This window comes from Vulpes vulpes, chromosome 1 (genome assembly GCF_048418805.1).
Source record: "Vulpes vulpes isolate BD-2025 chromosome 1, VulVul3, whole genome shotgun sequence".
Lineage (NCBI taxonomy): Eukaryota > Metazoa > Chordata > Mammalia > Carnivora > Canidae > Vulpes > Vulpes vulpes.
In genome coordinates, this window is record NC_132780.1 from 139,445,993 (window position 1) to 139,469,234 (window position 23,242).

At 50.2% G+C, this 23,242-nt stretch overlaps 2 protein-coding genes across 7 annotated transcripts in view; one reads left to right on the forward strand and one right to left on the reverse strand.

The window, feature by feature from the left end:
* Positions 1 to 109: 109 nt before the first annotated feature.
* On the forward strand, positions 110 to 10,356 carry BYSL (bystin like). The gene is made up of 7 exons (XM_025990894.2): positions 110 to 585; positions 5,224 to 5,386; positions 6,996 to 7,134; positions 7,471 to 7,604; positions 8,368 to 8,528; positions 8,680 to 8,782; positions 9,297 to 10,356. The coding sequence occupies exons 1-7, from the start codon at positions 318 to 320 to the stop codon at positions 9,640 to 9,642; spliced, it is 1,314 nt and encodes a 437-aa protein (XP_025846679.1). The 5' UTR covers positions 110 to 317; the 3' UTR covers positions 9,643 to 10,356.
* A 1,463-nt stretch (positions 10,357 to 11,819) lies between these two features.
* The window catches only part of CCND3 (cyclin D3), a 96,534-nt gene continuing 85,111 nt past the window's right edge, over positions 11,820 to 23,242 (reverse strand). For 4 of the 6 annotated variants that reach the window (XM_072731977.1, XM_025990898.2, XM_025990899.2 and 1 more), the window contains 4 exons: positions 17,395 to 17,610; positions 14,212 to 14,371; positions 13,533 to 13,669; positions 11,820 to 13,009 (listed from right to left, as the gene is read on the reverse strand). In XM_072731977.1, the coding sequence (XP_072588078.1) occupies positions 12,842 to 13,009; positions 13,533 to 13,669; positions 14,212 to 14,371; positions 17,395 to 17,565 (636 nt within the window). In that variant the 5' untranslated portion in view covers positions 17,566 to 17,610 and the 3' untranslated portion in view covers positions 11,820 to 12,841. Of the gene's footprint in view, positions 13,010 to 13,532; positions 13,670 to 14,211; positions 14,372 to 17,394; positions 17,611 to 18,449; positions 18,719 to 23,242 lie in introns of those variants that run through there. The other 2 variants (XM_025990897.2, XM_025990900.2) reach the window with 2 other exon arrangements.

Sequence of the window (23,242 nt, forward strand, 5' to 3'; positions counted from 1 at the left end):
AGTCCACGTTTGGCTGGGAACAGAGGTCCTCGATCTATGAAAGTAGAAAACCACCGCTCGGACTGCCACCACTTGCAGAAGCCAGCGTTAGAAGCAGTGAGGTCATTCGGGGACCGGCTCCAGGCCCCGCTCTTACGGGGTGTGGCGGCGCTGATGGCCTTCCTGGCCTCCGAACGCCGGGAGGCGCTGTGAGCTCCGCGGGGCCCTCTTGGGAGCTGGGACTTCACTGCGCAGGTGCGCTCAAGGCTTTTTTTTTTTTTTTTTTTTTCCCCTCTGTACCCCACGTGTAAACCTTTCTGGCAAAGTTTTGGAAAAAAATGCCCAAATTCAAGCCGGCTCGCGGAGCTGCAGGCCAGGAAAAACATGCGCCGCTGGCTGAGCAAATCCTGGCTGGGGACGCGGCGCGGGCAGGGCCCCGGGAGAAGCGGCGGGGTCGTGGGACCAGAGAAGAGGACGAAGAGTATGTGGGGCCCCGGCTGACCCGACGGATTTTGCAGCAAGCACGGCAGCAACAGGAGGAACTCGAGACCGAGCATGGGACTGGGAACAAGGCCGCAGCCCCGCGCGAGCGCACCACGCGTCTGGGTAAGGGGGGGGGGGTGCTGCCAGGAAGAGGGTGGTTAGTTTTGGAGGGAGGGGGAAGTAGATAGACGGCCAAAAGGTTCTGCCAGGGGAATCCTTTGGAATAAAAAAAATGAAATTGAATAAGGAGTCCGCATCACACCCTTGCAAAGGTGATGAAATGGGAGACCCAGCCCTGGAATAGATTTAGGGTGGTCAGAGCTCTCTATGCCCACTTGTAGTTTTAGATGCTTGCGTCTAGGCATTCTCTAAGTTAGACCAACAAGAAGTTAATTGGTCACACCATTGAGCACTCCTAACGTTTATCCATCTGTTCTGTACATTCTTGTAGGTTGTCTAGTCCGTACTTTGCACTGTGCTAGGTAGGAGTTTAGATGGTTTTGAGTAAAAAAGGAAGCAGGATAGCCATGAGCCTGACTTCAAGATCTTACAGTCTAACCTGAGAGAGAGACAATTAAATTGACGATTCGAATAATACATTTCATGATGAAAGTATAGTTTTGGGACACCGGGGTGTCTCAGTGGTTGAGCATCTGCCTTAGGCTCGGGGCAGGATGGCGGGGTCCTGGGATGGAGTACAGCGTAGGGATCCCAGCGGGGAGCCTGCTTCTCCCTCTGCCTATGCCTCTGCCTCTCTCTGTGTGTTTCTTGTAAATAAATAAATGAAAATCTTTTTTTTTTTTTTTAAGTATAGTTTCATCGTATAACAAGAGCATTAGTTTTGGGGGCCAGTGTTCCTAGGTTGCATGACTTTGGTGCTGAAAACTAGTGGAGAGAGAGCTCTAAGCAGAATGAACGATATTGTTTAGGTGCTATAAAGAGGGAGAGAGACTAATAAAAAGATGGTCTTTTTTTTTTTTTTTTTTTTTTTTTTTTAGGGTGGAAGTGTTGACCTCGGGGTCACTTAATCCATTTCTCAGGTCTCATCTTTCATTTGTCCTGAGAGCAGTGTTTGACACAATTAAACACTGGCCTCCTGGGTTTGGTATCTTTACTTGGCTTCTGAGCCATCCCATTCCTATTTTAGTACTTCTTCACCTCTCAGCATCTTTTGCTGGCTCTTTTGTCCCCAGCCTTTTATCACTGATATGCCACAAGTTTGGTTCTTAGACCTCTTCTTTTCATATCTCTTCTCGGGTGCTGTCATCCTTTTCACGGTTTAAGTTCCATCTATTTGGTAACTGTTCCCAACCTTGTATTCTTGCCCTGATCTCTTCCATGAAAATCAGATTCTTCTATTTTAGCTGCCTTTTTGACATCCCCAATTTGAAATCTAATAGACGTCTTAAATTTATTTTTTTTAAGATTTTATTTATTTTTTCATAAAAGACACAGAAAGAAGGCAGAGACATAGGCAGAGGGAGAAGCCGGCTCCTCACAGGGAGCCCGATGCCAGACTTGATCCCAGAACTCTAGGATCCCTCCCTGAGCTGAAGGCAAATGCTCAACCGCTGAGCCACCCAGGCGTCCCAAGAGATCTCAAATTTAATGTGTCCAAAACAGAAATCCTGATCTTCTCGCCATACCTGCTCCTCCCACTGTCAGCTCAGTTAATAGGATGCTATCCTTCCATTTGATCAAGGCAAGCCTTGGATTTCTTTCTTATTCCACATTTGATATGTTAGGAAATCTTGTTGACTCGTATCTTCAAAATAGATCAGAGTCGGGCAGCCCGGGTGGCTCAGTGATTTAGCACTGCCTTCAGCCCAGGGCCTGATCCTGGAGACCCAGGATCGAGTCACACGTCAGGCTCCCTGCATGGAGCCTGCTTCTCCCTCTGCCTGTGTCTCTCTCTCTCTCTCTCTCTCTCTCTCTCTCATGAATGAATGAATGAATAAATAAATGAATAAATAAATAAATAAATAAATAAATAATAAATCAGAGTCAGACCAAATCTCATCACCTTGGAACACAGTCCTATTTGAGCCACCATAATCTCTCACCTGGATTATTTTAGTGGCTTCCTAATTAGCATACCGTCATCCTTACAGTCCACTCAACAACTGGATGACTTAAAAGACCTCCATGATCTGCCCCTTTTGCCAATCTGACCTCTTCTACTACTTTCCCCTTACTCTCTTCATCCATACAGGCTTTATTTTTCCTTAAACATACTAACTTAGGGCTTTCGTCCTGGTTATTCCTTCTGTTTTCTTACCCACGTAGGCTTATTCTCTTGATTGTTCACCATCTCAGAGAGGCCTGCCCTGGTCACTTCATTGAAAATGGAAATACACGGGGCACCTTGGTTAAGCACCTGCCTCATCTGGTTAAGCACCTACCTTCGGCTCATGTCATGATCTCGGAGTTCTGGGGCTGAGACCCACGTTGGGCTTCCTGCTCAGTGGGGAGGCTGCTTCTCCCTCTCTGTCTGTGTGTGCACATGTGTGTGCGCACGCATGCGCTCTCTCTCAAATAAATAATCTTAAAAAAAAGAAAAAGGAAATTCCCAGGGTGCCTGGGTGGCTCAGTTGGGTAAGCATCTGACTTCTGTTTAGGTCATGATCTCAGGGTCCTGGGTTTGAGTCCAGTGTCAGGTTCTGCACTCAGCAGGGAGTCTGCTTGTTTCTCTCTCTCTCTCTCTCTCTCTATCTCTATCTCTATCTCTCTTTCTTCCTCCCCACCCCCTGGCCAAATAAAATTTTTGAATAAAAAAAGGGAAAGAAATACACCTTACCTCTGTTTCTACACTCCTGACTTCTCAACTCTGCTCTGTTCTTTTTTCATAGCACTTGTCTTCTTTTAATACTTATTATTATCTATCATTCCTGTTCAAACGTAAGCTCTGTAGGTTTCTCTTTTACTTATTTTTTAAATATTTTATTTAGAGAGAGAGAGGCAGAGACATTGGCAGAGGGAGAACCAGGCCCCTGAGGGGCACCTGATATGGGACTCAGTCCCAGGACCTGGGATCATGACCTGAGCCAAAGGCGGATGCTCAACCACTGAACCACCCAGGTGCCCCAAGTTGCCTTTTTATACTAATTTTTTTCAGCACTCAGAACAATGCCTCACATAGAATATGCTCTCATTGTTCGCTGAATGAATGGGTTAATGGTAGTAAGGTAGGTAGAAGTTAAATCTACAAAAGATTTGGAGGCTATGTTTAGGATTTAAAGCTGTCCTAAAGACAGCAGGGGGCTATTGCAGAATATGGAGACCAGTGAGGGGATTGTTGAATACAGGCAAGCAATGCCCCTGATCTAGGCATAGGCAGAACTATGAAGGATTTGAGAGATAGTCTGTGGTAGAATTCAATAGGACATGGTAATTGATTGTGTAACTGGGGTGTGGGCAGGGGGCGAGGGCAGGCCTACCAGGTTCCGGCTCAGTATTTGGCGATGGTAGTGCCATTTACTTAGATCTGAAACACAGTGAGTAGTATAGACCTAGAAGGAAAAGAGTGAGTTCAGTTGATGACAGGTGAGGTTTTAATTGCCTGTGGCTCATCCAGGAGGTGCTCTACAGGAGGGAGCTAGAGTAAAGGGAAATATACCTACAAGCACAGATTTGGGGTTTGTTAGCATGTAGAGACAAAACATCTGGCACATCCCCTCCCCCATTTAGCTTTTATCACACACTGCCTCTTTTCTTAATGAGCTGTTCATGTGTAACATTTCTTTCTGTTCGGATATTACATCCCTTCCCAGATGCCCAGCCACCTATAGCTTTCCAATAACCAGTTATAAAAATGGGTTGTTCCAGGGGTGCCGGGGTGGCTCAGTCGTTAAGCATCTGACTTTGGCTTAGTTCATGATCCCAGGGTCCTGGAATCCAGCCTCCTGCCTCATGGCAGGGTCTGTGCTCAGCAGGGAGTCTGCTTCTCCCTTTCCCTCTGCCTCTGCCCCTGCCCTTGGTCCTGTTAGTGCAGACATATGCACAGTCTATCTCCAATAAGTTAGTTCTTTTTAAAAAGAGGGGTTTGTTCATTAAAATCTGAACTGCATTGCCTGACCTCAAGCCCTCCACAATCTGGCTTTACTTTGACCATCTAGCCTTACTTGCTACTGCCTATCAGATGCTCTTATAACCAAGCCTTCCTGGCAGTGTTGTTACCAATGTCTGGAGCACACTCCTCCAGCTCTTGTACTCCCTGTCCAGAGTCTAACCATCCTCTGCTGTCATTACCTTTTACATACCTGTGGTATACACTGCCTCTACCTTTTATTTTGGCATTTAATGAAGCCCTACAATGTTCATAGAGCAAAAAAGTGAAGAATGTACAGTCTAAACCCAGACTACCTGCCTCAGGCAGGTTACTTAACTTTCCTATGCTTAGGAGTCCCTACCTGAAACTGGATAGAATAGTAGTAACTAGTTGTTGGCATTATGAAAATTAGGTACAGTGTTTAGAACAGCTCCTGCTATATAACTAAGTCTAGGGTGTTAACGATTGACTACTCATTGGCATCACTATCTCCTTGGCTCATATTTGTACACTTTGTCTCTCAAGCAAGATTGGGACCAGGAAGCCCCTGGGAACTGGAAGACAGTGGGTGCATCCGTGCTTCCACTGCCCCCATCTATATCTGTCATAAGCACATGTGAGGTCTGTATTTTACATGATGGGTAAAGTTGAATTGACCTCTACATCCCTCCCCAACTCCCTGCCTTGCTCATCTGTTTTATCCTCTCTTCTAGGTCCGGGAGTCCCGCAGGACGGATCAGATGACGAGGATGAGGAGTGGCCCACCCTGGAGAGGGCTGCCACAATGACAGGGGCTGGCCATCACACAGAAGTTGTTGTGGATGCTGAGGATGAGCGGGCCATTGAGATGTTCATGAACAAGAACCCTCCTGCCAGGTAGGGCTAGCATGGCCTGGGGATTGGGATGTGAGGTCCAGGTGCAGTTTTCTATAAGGAGGCACATGCCCTGCCAGTTTTGGTTCCCTGCCTTTGGGAAGGGCCCTGAGCATAGCTGATTGTGGGGAACCAACTTGGCAAAACTGGCCCCTCCTCAGTGAGAATGACCCCAACTTCCTGCCCGTCTGTCCACTGTGATGTTTATATGACACTCTTCTTAGTTCTTAGGCTTTTAGGAGCTAAATGCATCTCTCGTTGCTGATAGTATTGAGAAAAGACACAGAAGCTGAAGGATAAGTTCTGTGGTCACTGAGAACACAGTGAGGATATGAGCCAGTTACCCACACTGATGCCCAGCAGCTAAAGTAGACGTCACAAAGTATGTACTTGGGCTGTATGCTTCTCCTGGCAGAGGGCCCTTGGTTCTCAGCACCTCCAAACTCCTTTGTAATATAGTATTCTGACATGATTGGCAGGATGATTTTATTGCTTGGAGCTGCCAAAACAGGGATTCTTGACAGTCCTGAGAAATGACAGCTGGCAACTTCTGAAAGCAAACTCAGACCCATGTGAACTCAGCAGTCAGGGGCCCATGTAGTTGGGGGCACATTATAGTGTATTGTCAAGTACCTGGATTTCAGGCTGAAAGACCAGGGTTTGACTCTCTCCTTACTTGAGAGCTCTGAGACCCTGGGTGAGTTATTGACGTCTCTGGATATCAGTTCCTATGTCTGAATAAGGGCAATAATGACACCTCTATGAGATGTTGTACAGCCTATATGAGACAATCTGGAAAATCCTGCTTCAATGCCTGCTGTTGAGAAAATAGCCATTTTAGATATGCCTTAGCAGCCTCTGAAGACATCATTCTACCAAAGCCCAATGTGACAATAATTCTGAACCATCCTCATAAGGTTATGTTTGATATGCTCTGTGCAAGGAAACTGAGAAAAATATTATTAATCTTAGAAATCTTTCCATAAATTTCAAAAAGTGAAATTGGGAAGTTTGTGTCATAGTCTCTCCTTAATGGCCCCAGTTGCTTGAAATCTTGGAAAATAACTGAGATGTGTCTGGCACTCTAGAGAGGCCAGATCAGAACTTTGTAATAGGAGATCCCTTAGCATGTTGCCGGCACTCGATAGATGTGTTTGAAATAGGCAATGCTTACTGTACACTTGCTGTGTACTAAGAGTTCTAAGTAACATGCAAACATTAACTCCTGTAATCCTTGTGCTGACATTATGAGTTAGACACTGTTACTGTCGCTGTCTCACAGATAAGGAAACTGAGGCATAGAGAGGCCAAGTATGCCCAGGGTCATACAGGGAGAGGAAGAGCCGAGATCTGAACCCAGGCTGACTGACTTCAGAGTCCAGGTCCTCCACCTCCACACAGCTATCAGCTTTGTCCCAAAATGAATGACTTTTGGGTCCTCACACTGCTCAGGATTCTGTGGTGGGTGGTAGGGCTTAGGAAAACTGGGGCCACACATCCCAGCGGGATCACAGGTGTATTGGAGCTCATGAGGGACTGCGCAGGAAGTCTAGAGCTTCCCAGACTGACCACCGCCCTCTCCCCTTCCCTCCCACACCTCCTCTACTCTTAGGCGTACCCTGGCTGACATCATCATGGAGAAGCTAACCGAAAAGCAGACGGAAGTTGAGATGGTTATGTCAGAGGTGTCAGGCTTTCCTATGCCCCAGCTGGACCCCCGGGTCCTAGAGGTCTACAGAGGGGTCCGGGAGGTAAGAGCTGAGAGGAGAGCCGTGATCAAATACCCTCCCGGGGGCTGTGGGCTCCACCTAAGGCTTTGTGTTCCCTCACAAATGAGGCAGAGTGGCCAAAAGCAAACTTAAAAGATACCTGCTCTGCCACTCAGGGACTTGGTAGCCTTGGGTAAGGTTCCTTAACTCTAGTCTTGGTTTCCTCATCTGGAAAACGAGGGCATAAAAGCACATCCTAACAAGGTTGTGGTGAGGATTAAGTGAGCTAATCTGTGAAAACCACCCACTTGAGGACATGGCATGGGGCACATGGCTTATGTGTCATGGGCAGCGATGACTCAGCGCCCTCATCCCCAGGTGTTATCGAAGTACCGCAGTGGGAAGCTGCCCAAGGCCTTCAAGATCATCCCTGCGCTCTCCAACTGGGAGCAAATCCTGTACATCACAGAGCCTGAGGCCTGGACTGCAGCCGCCATGTACCAAGCCACGAGGTAGAAAAGGGGGGTTAGGGCGGCCTGGGGTCTGTAGGTAACAGTGGGGGTGGATGTGCAGCTTTCTCTGCTACTGTCATTACACCTTTGCCTTGCCCCAGAGCTCTAGCTTGTGTTTCTGTACATCACGGTTTTCCCAGCTTTCCTGTTTCATATTTCGGAGCCAGGACTTGGTTGAGACTCTGCTGTGATGAGTTTTCAGAAGTGGGGCTTAGAACTACTGGGGGACAACCCCTGGTGTGTCAGAAGGGCCTCTGAAGTCTGTGGCTCCCAGGCACACTCGGGTCCCTCGTGACAGCCAGGTAAAGAAAACCTATGTCAGGGAAGAAAGGTGAAGAGCATAGAGCTCTGGCTTTCCCAAAGACAGAGCGCTCCCTTTGTTTGGATACATCTTGTAGCCCCTCCTGAGCCCTCCCTAATCTGTGTCTACACACAGCTTACTCCTACTCACCCCTCAGATCTCTTATGTGCACCATCCACAGTGATTATTTAAAGTGCCAGCTCCAGGTGGCTCAGTTAGGTGTCTTATTCTTGGCTCAAGTCATGATCCCAGGGCCCTGGGATTAAGCCCCAAGTCAGGCTCCCTGCTTAGCAGGGAGTCTGCTGCTCCCTTTTCCTCTGCCCTTCCTCCCTGCTTGTGCATGTACTGTCTTTCAAATAAATTTTTTAAATCTTTAAAAAAAAAAGTTAGAAAGTGCCAGCTCCTGGCTACCAAGTAACCAGGGATCTCCCCCCGTATTCTCCCCTCTACCCCCAAACCTAGGATTTTCGCCTCTAACCTCAAGGAACGCATGGCTCAGCGCTTCTACAACCTTGTCCTGCTCCCCCGGGTACGAGATGACATCGCTGAATACAAACGACTCAACTTCCACCTCTACATGGCACTCAAGAAGGCCCTGTTCAAGCCTGGAGCCTGGTTTAAAGGTGGGAACTGAGAGGGAGGGGCCGGAGCTCCTGCAGGTTAAAGCAGCAAGCCTGACTTGGGAGACGACTGTCTCGGGTAGGTGGGGAACCTGCTCTAGCTCCTTTCTCTCACCCTAGACTCAAAAATGACTGCCTCTCTGACCCTCCCCAGGGATCCTGATCCCCCTATGTGAGTCTGGCACCTGTACCCTCCGGGAAGCCATCATCGTTGGTAGCATCATCACCAAATGCTCCATCCCTGTGTTGCACTCCAGGTAGTGTTGGTGAGGATGGAGAACAGTCAGCAGATACCCAGATAGGAGAATCCCAGGGTGGGGGCTGGGAGTGGACAGAGTGGGGAAGGACCTAGGAATAGCCCTGGGTCTGTGGCTTGTTTAAGCTTCTGAGCATGTCGCTACTCCACTAGAATGGAAGTTCCCCCCCCAAACAGGAGCTCGGTGCCTGGCACATGGCAGGTGCTCAGTAAGGAGTTGAATGAATGGAGAACATGGGAAGAAAGTTTGTTAGGGGGGGGAGATCTTCAGATGCATAAATATATTCTAGCCAGATACTGAGATGAGCAGCTGAGTGAGAGGTAGGGGTTTGGTGTGAATCCGCAGAGACCTAACAACGGGCTGAGGGTGGGTGTAAGATCAGGTAGGTGAGAAGAAGGCCTGAGATGGCCCCCTTAGAAATAGTACAGTGCAGGGGCCAGGAGAGGAGAAAAGGGACAGGGCGGGGCAGATCTTCCCTCCAGCGTCCCCCCCACCACTAACCCTTCCCCACCAGTGCAGCCATGCTGAAAATTGCTGAGATGGAATACAGCGGTGCCAACAGCATCTTCCTGCGACTGTTGCTGGATAAGAAGTACGCGCTGCCCTACCGGGTGCTAGATGCCCTGGTCTTCCACTTCCTGGGCTTCCGGACAGAGAGGCGCGAACTGCCTGTGCTCTGGCACCAGTGCCTCCTGACTTTGGTCCAGCGCTACAAGGCAGACCTGGCCACAGATCAGAAAGACGCCCTCTTGGAACTGCTCCGACTGCAGCCGCATCCGCAGCTGTCCCCCGAGATCAGGCGTGAGCTCCAGGGCGCAGTCCCCCGAGATGTAGAAGATGTTCCTCTCGCCATGGAGTGAGGAAAGTTACTTGTCCTGGTCTGAAGGGCATGGGGGGCTGGTCACCAGGATTCCCTGTTGGTGGCACTGAGCTCTTAACAACTGAAGTCTCAGATCAGGACAGTCAGTGAGAGGGGTCACAGGCATCTGTGACTCCTGTCCCTGACAGGGAGGACTGAGGTTCTGCTGGCTCCCTGTTCATTCTAGGTCTTCATCCCTGCTCAGTTCTGAGACCTGACTTGAGAGGCCACACACCAGTGTTACCACTCCCTGGCTGGGGCTTGGAATAGGTTCTTTCTCTCAGGCTGTTGTGTCAAGTCACTGGGATGTGGATAAATACCAAAGGCAGATATTTATTGAACTTCTGGTGTTTTGATATGATCGGTGGAGTTATTTTTGCTTTCCCTCTTTAGCTGGAGAGAAGTTCTTCCCTATTCCTGTCTAGGACTGGATTCTTTGTAGTTTATAGAGGATACGCCCCCTCCACCTCCTGATTCTAGAAGTTTGGGTCTAGAGACAGGCTACTTTGGGGGAATGCCAGCAACCAGGGGGCTGTTCAAAAGATCGTCCTTTCTCAGCTATGGACAAAGTCCCCAGAGAAAACTGGAGCTACAGAAGCAAGAGAGATCAGAGAATAATAAGATCAGGCCCTGAAACAAGTAGATCCAGAGTCACCACTGGACAGGTTCTCTAACTTTCTTGGCTAATTAAAGCTTTAGACCAGAGATTGGCAAACCAGAGTCATGCTAGTTTTCTTATGGCCCATGAGCTAATTGTGCTTTTTACGTTTTTTAAATGGTTGGGGTAAAAATTTAACAGCATGGTGTGATAGGTGAAAATTACATGAAATTCAAATTTCAGTGTCCATAAGCAAAGTTGTGTTGGGACACAACCCTGCCTATCCATTTGTTTTTTATGGCTGCTTTCATGCCACAGCAGCAAAGTTGAGTACAGTTGGACCTTGAAGGATGCAGTGCTTAGGGGCACCAACTCCCTCATATAGCCAAAAATCTGCATATAACTTGACTCCCCAAACATAACTACCAATAGCCTATGCCTACTGTTGACTGGAAGCCTTACTAATAACATACACAGTCAATTAACACATTTTATACAGTATATGTCCTATATACAATATCCCTACAATAAAGTAAGCCAGAGAAAATGTTAAGGAAATTTTAAGAGAAAATACATTTACAGTACTATATCAATACTGTAAGTTTATGTATCTTTTTTAAAAAGATTTTATTTATTTATTTTTAAGATTTATTTATTTATTCATGAGAGACACAAAGAGGAGAGAGAAAGAGAGACACAGGCAGAGGAAGAAGCAGGTTCCATGCAGGGAGCCCAATGTGAGACTCAATCCTAAGTCTCCAAGATCACGCCCTGGGCCAAAGGTGGCACTAAACCGCTGAGCCACCTGGGCTGCCCAGTTTATGTATCTATTGGATTGGAAAAAAAATGTGAGTATAAGTGGGCCTGTACAGTTCAAACCCACGTTATTCAAGGGTCAGCTATACAATTCTTTTAGAATCCTTCTTACTTGATTCCTGTGAATTCATTCCAAGCCAGTTAATATATCTGGAGAAAAACTGATCTAGAATTTCACATTTATCTGCAGTTTTGTCTTTGAGAAACACTGCGTAAAAACTGCCCAGCCAAGTCAAGCCAGGTACTATGGACTGCACAGGCCTCAAACACCAGAGCTACCTCAGTTTACCTTCTATGGGGAACCACACCCACACCTGGTGTCACCTGCCTTCCACAGTTCTCCAACCTCTGCTTCTATACACACACTTCAGGTCTTTTTCAAGATAAAAGGCCATATTGTATATGTTTCTTAACCATTTCAAGTAAAAACTAGGCTATCCATTTCATTTCCTTCTTTTAAAAAAAAATGTGTCACTCATTAAGTTTTTGAGTATTATGCCTCAAGCCTGTTTTCCCATGAGCCCTTTGGTTTTTTATTGTGCAATTTTGCATGGTGCAGTGAGTTTCAGGAATGCATACATCCCATTGTAATGCAGAACTGACTATATCTGGGGCAGAAACCAAATGGCCCACAGAGCCTGAAGTATTTAATACCTTTACAGAAATGGCTTGTGATGACCTTTGACTTCTGCCCTGTTTACACCGTGCATTCTGAGAATAGCTTTTCCCCCATACCACATCCAACCGAAGAAGCCAAAGCCAGATTTATTCCAGAATTTTTATTAAGGTAGTAGCATGATGGTCCTGGGCCACCAGCCTGGACCTTGTGGCCTTAGGAAAGACCTGTGTCAACAGGGCTTGCCTCTCTCTCCAGACAGGGGCTCAGTCACCTCCAGTTTATCCCTGCTCTGTCCTGTACCCCTGGAGGATGGGGCAGAGGGCCAGAGGGAGAGGAGGGCATGGCCCCACCCCAGGCTATAGCAGCTCCTTGGCCACAAAGATCCTCTAGCCAGTAGCAGAGGGGAGGGATGCAGCAACCACCAGGGTTACCATTTGTGGGGTAGCCGGGCCCCACTACACCCTCTTACAGTTGTCCTCAAAACAATTAATAAATTAAAACCACCTCTTCCTTAAGCACTGACCCCCCTCAATCACACAGGAGAAGCTGAGCAGAAAGCAAAGCAAGGAGGAATTGGTTGGTTCCACCCCTCTGACCAAGGCCTGGGCCCTCCCTCTAGGAGCAGCTGTGAGCATGGATTTATACAGGGACCCCCACAAAGTGTGTCAGGAGGAGCTGTCCAGACTATTTCCTTCTCACGTCTATCAGAATATCTGAAACTCCTTCAGAAAGGCCCTAATCCAAATTCAATAACCCTGGAAGGTGCGACACTTTTACAAGGCACTGGGGGCATGTTGGCATCTGAGAACAGGAGAGCCCCAGAGATGAGGGGGCTCAAAAAGGAATGCTGGCACGTGTTTTACCTACTTCAATTTCATTTCTGACCAGCCTGGCCCACCGCCAGCTAGGATCAGGGAAAGACGGGAGCTGGTCAGATGCAGAGAGAAAAGGCGGAGCCTGACCAGCCACGCAAACATGACCAGCCAGGCCCCCTAGTGCACACTGCAAGGATAGGTAGGGCCTGACCCCTTCAGCTTTGCAAGGGGCAGATAGGAAGGAGCCCCCTCAGGCTTCAGATGTGGCGTGGTTCATTCCTACAGGCGGCGGGGGGGCAGCATTTGTCCCCTCCTCTGCTGCCAGGGGCCACAGGAGGGGGCCACTCCAAGGCTACAGGTGGATGGCTGTGACATCTGTGGGAGTGCTGGTCTGGCTGGGCCCCTGGCTACTGGAGCCCCTGGGGGCTTTGGGCGCTGGGCTGGGTGAGGTCTGGGCGGCTTCTCTGAGGCTCTCCCTGAGCGCAGCTTCAATCTGCTCCTGACAGGCCCGCAGGCAGTCCTGCAAACACGGGGGTGGAGGTGGGGGTAGGGGACGGTAAGGAGTGACTGCTGGGTAGGATGGCAGAAGGTCCCCTTTGGGATTGAGGGCTCACTTCCCACCCCCACAGCATCTGGCGGCAGGTGCGGAGGAAGGACACCTTCCAGCACATAGGGAAGTCTGGGGAGGTTAAGCCACAGCCCAGCCCCAGGAATCAGCCTTTAGTTCTAAGAAACTGGCAAGAGGATGTGGCAAGGGGGTGTGAGAGCAGCCCTGCATGTGACAGCAGATCCTCCACCCCACCCCTGCACACCATTTGGCAGGAAAAGGGCACCCAGGGACAGTGCCCTTCAACCCACCCAAGTCACCTGCTCTTCTCCAGACCAAGGCAGGAGATAAAAGGCCACAGAAGCCCCAAGGGTGGGGCACCTGAAACCAGGAGCCGGGACTAGGTTAGGGATGCATGCCTCCCTCTGCTGGAGGCTCCGGGAATAGCACTGCTTCAGGAACTGCTCAGTCTGCAGCCCAGGGGCCCCACACTCACCACCTCAGTGCCTGTGATCCCTGCCAGCAGCTCCGTCAGCTCATCCCCAGATGTGGAACAAGCACCCAGGCCTTGCACTGCAGCCCCAATGCTGCCTGTGGCGATCATGGATGGCGGGTACATGGCAAAGGTGTAATCTTGGAAGGAGGGAGAGGGAATCATGAGAGAAAGGCTTAGCGTGGACTTCCTATTGCTCAGAAAGTGCCAGGCAGCAGGAATAGAGCAGGGGGCATACTGAGAACCCCCTGCAGTGAGCTCTGGAGGAGCAGCAAGGGAGAGAGGCAGGAGAGGGCCAGGGTGGACCACAAACTTCCACAGGTCCTCAGGCCCAGGGTGGTTGGGAAGTGAGCCAAGCCAGGGACCGAGGAGTGAATGAGTCTTCCTGGCAAGAAAATAAAACCACGGTCAGAAAGACCTCGGTTCTGCTCCCAGCTTAGTCACTGTGAGACCGTGAGCAAGTCCTTTCTCTAAGCCACCTACATAATGGGGGGGTCTCTCAAATCCCATACAACTCTGATTATGTTCTGCTGCCTTTTCTGCACCCCCTCATCTCAAAGGGGATATTTCGAGAAGAGTCTAACCAAAATTTTGAAAGGAATCTAACTCAAAATCTAGTTACATGCCACCCTTCCAAGTCCTTGGATTTTCTTCACTTGGCAAAAGTGTGCGGGGCTCTTACCTGTGGCACAGAGGGCCAAAAAGGTCTGGGCATGTTTTTTGACCAGGGCTTGTCGGTCCTGGGGCAGAGAGAGCCGGTGCAGAATCAGAGCCAGGAAATCATGGGCAATCACAGCTGCCAGGTCCCACTTGAGCTTCCCCAGGACCAGCACCTCCCAGTCCTAGAGGTTGGGAAAGAGGGTGGCGTCAGTAGCTGAGGAGGGAAGGGAAGGGAGGAAGGGAAGGGAAGGGAAGGGAAGGGAAGGGAAGGGAAGGGAAGGGAAGGGAAGGGAGGAAAGCAGAAGTCTCACGGAAGGAAACCCACCAGACTTGAAGGTCAAGCCCCCAGTTCTGCTTCTGGATCTAAAGACTGGTGCTGTGGCATGAGGAGTCCAGAGCACAGAAAAACTGGGGGTGTCTACTTTGGGCATCTACTGCTTATTTACAAAGTACCAGAACTACACATTTGATATAAACTGTCCCTTTCAATCCTGTTTGGTTATCTTTCGGGGGCCAACAATCCAGGTCTTCTCCTGACTTCACACAGAGCTCTGGGCACTTCTCCAGCCAGAGTTGAAAATAAAAACCAGCAGCAGCAGCATCACCTTGAGCCTCCTCTGGGGTGAAGCAGAAAGACTCTTCGTAATCCCAAGGATTTGTGAAAGGGGAGACCATAGCCTCTCCAGTTCTGCATCCCTGCCAAGGCCACACCCCTTGAAGAAACCGGAATGAACATGAGGCCCCACCTCCTGTGACACAGCCACTGAACCAAGCCGGAGGTTCCTCAAAGGGGGAGGTTGCCCAACCCAACCCACATCCCGTTGGTGGGACACTGGGGGTGGGCCTGAGATGTAGCACCCCACTCCACCCCCTTTACCTGGAACCATAGTGGCTAGTGTCATTTAAGTCTCAGGAAGCAAAGTGGATGCCAAGCCAGACAGGATGGGTCCAGATGATCCCTGAGGGACCAAACTCTATCTCCAATTGCTCATGGCCCACACCTACATACCACTGCTAGGTCCTGGAGGGAGGCTAGGAGCCCCACCCCAATCCACGCATCTGGGGTTCCTAGTCCTGGCCCCTTTTCTGAGTTAACACATATGAGGATTTCTTCATTGTTTTATCTCAGGAAGGAACTCATGGGTTTGGCCCCTTACTGAGGCAGAAATGGAAACCCCGCCCCGCTTCTTCCAGGTCCCTAGTCACAGCTGTCCCTCTCTTGGCCCCCACCTAGGTGTCATCTTCCCAAATCAGCCCCAAGCCCCTCACAGGGCCCTACAGAAAAGAGCCTGGCCTGGAGCCAAAAGAAGTTGGACAGAAAAGCCAGCATTCTAGTCATGCTTGTCCCAGTGCCTCAACTTGTAAGTCAGAAGTGAACAGAAAGCACCTAGCCTCCAAAGAAACATCTGGAAGGCAACCTGGAGTGGAGGCATGGGGTCCCATGTGAGGGAAGGTAGCCACCTAACCAACCCTGTGTCCAGGCAATTCCTGAAAATCTTAGCCCTCACCCGGTGGAGGACATACCCCTGGGAGCGATTAGCGGCAGTGGCTGGCGGCTTCCACATCTGTAGGCTTTAAGGCCACCGGGGCTAGCCTAGAGGACCCAGAGCCTCCTCATGTGCCTCAGTGCGATGCTTCCCTCCTCTAGGCCTCAACCTCCTCTGCTAAACAAGGATTTGGACTGACTAGAGTTCTCTGCAGGCCCTTCCAACTCTGACCTTCCAGGAAGGCATCTGCACACTCCACCCCCCAGCTCATGCAGAGGGAGTGGAGGAAGAGTCCTTGTGGCCTGTTCTAAAAAAACTCCCCTCGCACAAAGGCACACACACCATGCCAGTCTTTTCACAAAAAGGAAGTCCCCTTCTACCTTCCAGCCCAAACCCCTCCAAAAACATCTTGCTCACTGGCCCTGGAAACCGGCTCCACCTTCAGACTTGCCAAAAACTACCAGATTCATCACAAAGAGCTGTGGGGCCTCCCGGAGTTCCCAACTCTGGCCTCCTACTCCCATCTCTGAGAGCTACTTGGCAGGAAGAGGAATCCTGTTCCTCGACAAGCAGCAGTCGGGGGCCCCAGTACCCTGGCTTCCCGGCCAGCCAATCACAGCAAACTGCATGCTGCCCTCCTCCCCAGGAGATGGGGCCCAGAGACTCCTCTCAGGGTCAGGAGAAGACTTGGCTGGCCATAGAGCAAGGTGGAGGAAGGTGCCAGCTCACCCATCCTCTCCCCCAGGCCCCTCAGGCCCCCCAGGAGGTGATCTGCCTGCCCTAAATAACCTCTCCCAAACCCAAGCAGCTCCCCCACCCTCCTCTCCAGGCTCAATGGGGAAAGAGAGCCTTGACTCTCTTGCCCTGCCCCGGGAAGAGCCCAGCCCAGGTTCCCAGCAAGAGGCCCGGGGAGCCACTTCCCAAACCACAGGAGTGACAGCAGCTCCCCACAGGGTTATGAAAGACCTCAGGGCAGAGTGGCTGGGCCAGGGGAGGGGGCGGCATTATCACATCGGAAGCAGCTGCAGCCTGGCTCCCTGTCTCTCCCTCAGCTCTGGCCTTTGGCTAAGGGGGAAAGAGAGAGGGGATTCCAGCAGGCCTGAAGCAGCTGCTCAAGTTCCTCAGAACGAGGACATGGAAGGAGCTCTGTCTTCTGGGATACAAAAGGAAAGAAACAAGGTGGGATGACAACTCCTCAGCCCTTCCTGAGAGCAAATGGCCTGACTTTAATCGGCTCTGGCTCTGGGAGGCTTTTCAATCACAAAGTCCACACTGCGGCAAAGAGTCAACCAAGGCAGCCCCCACCCCCACATGAAACACATTCCACTCCCCCACTCCAGTGGGGGTGTGCAGGCATGTCCTTTTGCTGCCAATAAATAACTCACGGTGGCTGTGTAAACCCAGAGGCAAAGTACTAGTGAGTATAGACATGCAGTTTGACTTGTTGCTATCTGGGGGAAAGACCAGGAAGGAATGGCACCCCCTGGAGGCCAGAAGGGGATTCGATTGGTGCTGGCAGCTCCAGCTCAGGCTGGGGAGCTACCCTGACTGTCCCACCCTGACAGTGCCCCACCTTTGGTCCAAAAATAATAATAATAATAATAATAATAAGCTTCTGCTACCCTCCCCAGGGGCAGAAAAGCTTTTGAGGTCTTGGTTTTCCTTTTCCTGGTAAGTGAGGCGGTACTGAGTCGGGGTGGGGAGAGTCATGCACGCACCCGCAGCTGGCGGGGAGAGACAGAGTGGTCGGTGTAGATGCACAGTTTTTCGATGGTCAGGGGCGTAGTCTCGCGCAGCTTGGAGGCCAGCAGCATGCAGACCGCACCCAGGAGCTGCAACTGCGCCTTTCGGGTGGGGACGCAGGACAAGTAGCGATCCAGGTAGTTCATGGCCAGGGGGAAGACTTCCTCCTCGCAGCGCTGCTCCTCACAGACCTGGGGGAGGGCGCACAGTCACTTCTGGGGCGGGGGCATGGGAAACGCTGCCGCACTAAAAGGGGAGAGGGGTGGCGCTGAAAGGGAAGTGGAATGGGGAGCAAAAAAAAATGGGAGGGGGATAAGTGTGCCTTCAGTGACAAGGACTAAGAGACGGAGGAGGATGCGCCTTTCCCCCAAGGTGACGCCCCCCCCCACTTCCTCTGAGCTGCCGGCCTCCTTTCCCCCCTCCCCTGGGGGGTGGGGGGGATACGCCAGAGGCTCCCTTCCTTAAGGATTCCAAAGTGGGACGGCCCTCCCCCGTGGCGAGAAGGGGGCCGGGGAAACGGAAAAGTCAACCCCGGTAGCCAGAGGACTGGGACCTTACCCCCATTACAACCACCCACGGCACACACCCAAAGGGAAGGGAGGAGACTCCAGCCGCCGCCTCCCGCACTTTTCATTTCCCCGACTGCCGGAACCGCGCGCGCGCCACCCCCACCGCGCTCCCCGCCCGAGCCCCGCGACCGACGCAGGCACCGGCTCTGGGGCGGGGGCGGCCGAGCCCAGGCTCCTCCAGGCGCGCGCTCCGGAGGAGCCCGAGCGGGGGGGAGCGCGCCCCCCGGGAGGCTCAGTGACGGTGCCAAGCGATCGGCAATCAGAGTCAGGGCTGGGGAAGGGACGCGACAGCGCGGGGGCGGCCGGCCGGCCAGGGCGCCCGGGCGAATGGCCAGGCCCCGCGGTGCTGAGCCACCAAAGCATCTTGCTGATCGCTCTTGGGACCAGGATGTCCCGGCAGGGCGGCCCGGGGGATGTCCGGAGCCGGGCGGTGAGGGAGGGGAGACCCTTCCGGGCGATACCTCCAGCATCCAGTACGCCAGCATCTTCCGCATGTGCGGCTTGATCTCCCTCTGCACACACTGGAAGTAGGAGGCGCGGGGCACGTAACGCTCCTCCAGGCGGAGCAAGCTCTGCAGGACACGCTGGTCCCCGAGCAGCCGCGGGTCCGGCCCGGCCCGGGGCGCGTGCCGGGTGCCCTCGCAGCACAGCAGCTCCATAGTCGGGCGGCGCGCGGGCGGGCGGGCGGGCGGGCGGGCTGGCGGGAGGCAGGCGGCGGCGGCCGGAGAGCGCGGGGCGCGGGGCGCGGGGCGCGGGTCTGGCGCTGGCGCTGGCGCTGGCACTGCGCGCGGAGCCCCAGCCCGCCCGCGCCGGCGCGCGCGCCGCTTCCCTGACAGGCGCCCCGCCCCTCGCGACGATGTAGCAACCGTGGAATGCTCGGGCGGCGCGGCGCGGCGCGCGCGGGGCGGGGCCGCCGGGGCCCCGGACGGAAAGGGCTGGCGGGCCGGCCCCCGCCCCCCCGGGCGGCCGCATTGGTCGGCGGGGCGCGGGCCGGCCGGCTTCCGGGCGCTCCCGGGCCTCCCGACCAGCCCCCGAGAGCCGCTCCTGGGAGGCGGGCCTCTTCCCCAGCGGCTCGGCCCTCCCCCGCTGGCTTCTCGGGCTCTAGCCGCCCGGGAAAGAACTTTCTTCCAAGCGGTTATTCATCCATTCGTCAGACCCCGCTTGGCCCCGCTAGGGCTCTGGGGGAATGGGAATATGGTCCTTCGTAAGCCGGCCGCTTCCTGACGCGCACTGGTCCGAGCGCGCGGCCTGGAGCAGCTTCCTCGACAAATCCCGAAAACTCCACGGGCCGGGGAGCCCCCTCACTTCGCGGGCGGCGAGCTGCAGCCCAGGCCAGCGTAGCAATCGCACGTGGTCTGTGGCCCCGCGAGCCCCGGGAAGCTGAAGCCTGGCCCCGGGACGCCGCGCCGCCTTCCATGCCCACACCCGCGACACTGGCGACGCTGGCATTGACGCTGGCACTGACGCTGGCATTGCCGGGGCTGCCCCATCCCAGACACTTAGCATTTCTGTAGGATCCCTGGTGACCCCTGTGCACGAGGGACGAGACTTGGTCTAAATCTGCCTATTGCAGTAAGACAGCAGGGGGGAAGCCATGGATTCAAGGCCTCCTCACCTTGTCATTACTTTGGCCTTGGACAAGCCCTGAAGTTGGCCTTAGTTTCTGTTTGAGGAAAACACGGGCGGAGAAAATAGATCCTCTGTGAAGGAGTTCCTTGCTCAGACTCTCAAATCCTCCCGTTGCCATTTCTTCTACTTCCCACACTTTGGGTTGTTTCGCTGTTTTTCCCCAAAGCTGGATTCTATGTGACCAAGAGGCAGACCACAGGAATCCCCCATTAGGCCCCGAATGGGAGAAGGCCTGAGGGATCCCTCTGCCTCTCCTGGGGTCCTCCCCAGGAAGGAGCCACTGAAAGCAGTGAGTTGTTAGAGAAAGGACAGTTACAGAAGAAGCAAGTTTTATGCTAAGCACGTTCTTGATGAATTGTTCTTTTTTTTTACGTTTTTTTTTCTTTATTTCTTTTTAAATAATCTCTACCGCCCCCAGTGTGGACCTCAAACTCACGACCCCAAGCTCTAGAGTCACAAGCTCTTCTGACAGAGCCAGCCTCAGCACCCCTGTTCTTTCTTATATAATACATTTTACTGTCATCTTCATACCATAGGAATATTCACTGTAGAAAACTTAAGACAATACATATAAGCCACAAAAAAGGAAATAACTATCCACAATTTTGCCACCCAGAAACAACCCTTTAAAATGTCAATGTTTATCTTTCTAAAGTTGTTCTATGAATAAACACTAATTTTTAGGAATAAGATAGCAATCTGTTTTGTAAGCTTTTTTTTTACACTAAAAAAAAAATGCTGTTAATACTTTTTCCATGTCATGAAATATTCTACATTTTTAATGGCTACATAGTACATGCCTTTGGTGAATTTATCATAATATATTTTGCCAAAGATGTATTGTTGGAAATTGAAGTTCTTTCTAGTTCTTCCCTGCTAGAAATAATACTGTAAAATATTTTTGTCATAATATCTTTGTGCACACTCAGGATTATTTCTAGAAGTGAATTAATTTCTAGAAGTGGAATTTCTCAATGTAAGGTTATGAAACATTCTAAGGCTTTTGATACAGTTCTTATTACCAAATTTCCCCTATAAGAAGCTGAACCATCTAATGAGCAAACATTAGACAACTTGAAAAAACAAACAAGGGGATCCCTGGGTGGCGCAGCAGTTTGGCGCCTGCCTTTGGCCCAGGGCGCGATCCTGGGGACCCGGGATCGAATCCCACGTCGGGCTCCCAGTGCATGGAGCCTGCTTCTCCCTCTGCCTGTGTCTCTGCCTCTCTCTCTCTCTCTCTGTATGACTATCATAAATAAATAATAAAAAAAGTTTAAAAAAAGAAAAAACAAACAAAACACACTACCAACTAGAGACATGAAAATGTTATACCGTAATTATATATACTTTTAATTCAAGGGCACTTGTATCAACATGTATGTGTGCCATGTGCCTTGTCTGATCCTGTAAGTCCTTTATTGCTGTCTTCAAAAATACAAACATGCAGTTTCTTTAGCTAACCATTGCAATGCACTCTTTCGTTAAAGAGAACACTAAATTTATAATTATGAAGATCAGGTATGAAGTTACGGGGAGGCAAAGATGCTGAAGGCTTTTAGGGTGCAAGAGGACTAAAAAAAATTGTAGATTTCGAAGTACAGAACCAGAAATTAGATCTGTCCTGAAGGAAGGTGTCTCATTACTTTCAGAATTGTTGAATAGGGGACGCCTGGGTGGCTCAGCCCTTGAGCATCTGCCTTTGGCTCAGGACGGGATTGAGTCCACATGGGGCTCCTGCATGGAGCCTGCTTCTCCTCCCTCTGCCTATGTCTCTGCTTCTCTTATGTCTCTCATGAATTAATAAATAAAATCTTTAAAAAAAAAAAAGAATTATTGGGTAGGACTGTGGAGATAACAAAACTTTATCTTTGATGAGAGAGTAAATCACCATTATTTTTTATCTTAAAATCTGCTCCAGTCTTATTGAGGTATAATGTAATGTTACTTTAATGTAGACAACACGACTATTTGATATACGTAGATGTGGCATAATGACTACCACGATAAGTTTACATCTATCACCTCACAGAGTAACAATTTCTCCTCTTCTGATGAGAACTTTTAAGATCTGCTCTCTTAGCAACCTACAAATATACAATCCAGTAGTTAATTGTAGTCACCATGTTATGCATTATATCTTCAGGATTTATCTACCTTTTAGCTAAATATTTGTACCTTTGACCACCTTCACCATTTCCTACCCTCTGCACCTTCACACCCCCTGCCTCTGACCACCAACAATCTGTTTTCTATACCTGACTTTGGTTTTCTTAGATTCTACATGTAAGTGAGATTATATAATACTTGTCTATCCCAGTCTGACTTATTTCACTTAACATAATGCTCTCAGGGTCTCTCAATGTTGTCATAAATGGCAAAAAAATTTTTCTCTCTTAATGGCTGAGTAATCTTTATATATATATACATATATATATGTGCATGCCATATTTTCTTTATGGAGAAAAAACTGGACAGATGAAAAGTGGAATATTAGTAATAATATTCTGACATATTATTAGACATCTACATGTCTTATATAAATAAAAATGAATTATCTATTCATGTCCTTTGCCCATTCTTTTTTTATTTTATTTATCTGAGAAAGAGAGCACAAATGCAGAGGAGAGGGAAAATAAGGCTCCCTGTGAGCAGGGAGTCGAATGCAGGGCTCAAGCCCAGAACCCTGGGATCACAACCTGAACCGAAGGTAGATGCTTCATGACTGAACCACCCAAAAGTCCCTGCCTGTTCTTTTAAAGGAATTTTTTTCTTATTTATAAGTGCTCATTACATTTGAAGGATATTAACCCCTATTCATACTTTTTCTTTGTTATATATTTAAAAAAATTTTTAGTTCATTGTTTGCCTTTCATTTTTGGTTCATGGAAGATTTTTTTTTTTAAGATTTTATTTATTTATTCACGAGAGACACAGAGAGAGGCAGAGACACAGACAGAGGGAGAAGCAGGCTCATCGCAGGCAGCCCAATGTGGGATTCAATCCTGCAACCGGGATCATGCCCTGAGCCAAAGGCAGATGCTCAGCTGCTGAGGCACCCAGGTGTCCCGGAAGATTTTTTTTTTTTAACAAATAAATGTTATTTATTTTACATAGCCTTACCTACTGAAATTTTCTATAATGACTTCTGCCCTTGAATCATGCTTGCCCACTTAAAATTACATAAGCACTACAAGAAAATGTAGGGAATATTTACAGATGAAGTTTTTATCACCTAGGGAACTTATTGAATATACAGTTTTTAGAGCTTTTCATTCCTCAAGTCTGTCATGAGGCCCCCAAAATCTGCATTTTCAAGAGTATATAAAGTTTTTTTTTTAAGATTGTATTTATTTATTCATGAGAGACACACAGAGAGACAGAGAGGCAGAGACACAGGCAGAGGGAGAAGCAGGCTCCATGCAGGGAGCCCGACTTGGGACTCGATCCTAGGTCTCCAGGATCACACCCTGAGCTGAAGGCAGCGCTAAACCGCTGAGCCACCAGGGCTGCCCTTTTTTTTTTTTAATTTTTAAGATTTTCTTTATTTATTCAAGAGAACACACACAGAGAGGCAGAGACAGAGGCAGAAGGAGAAGTAGGCTCCTCACATGGAGCCTGATGCAGG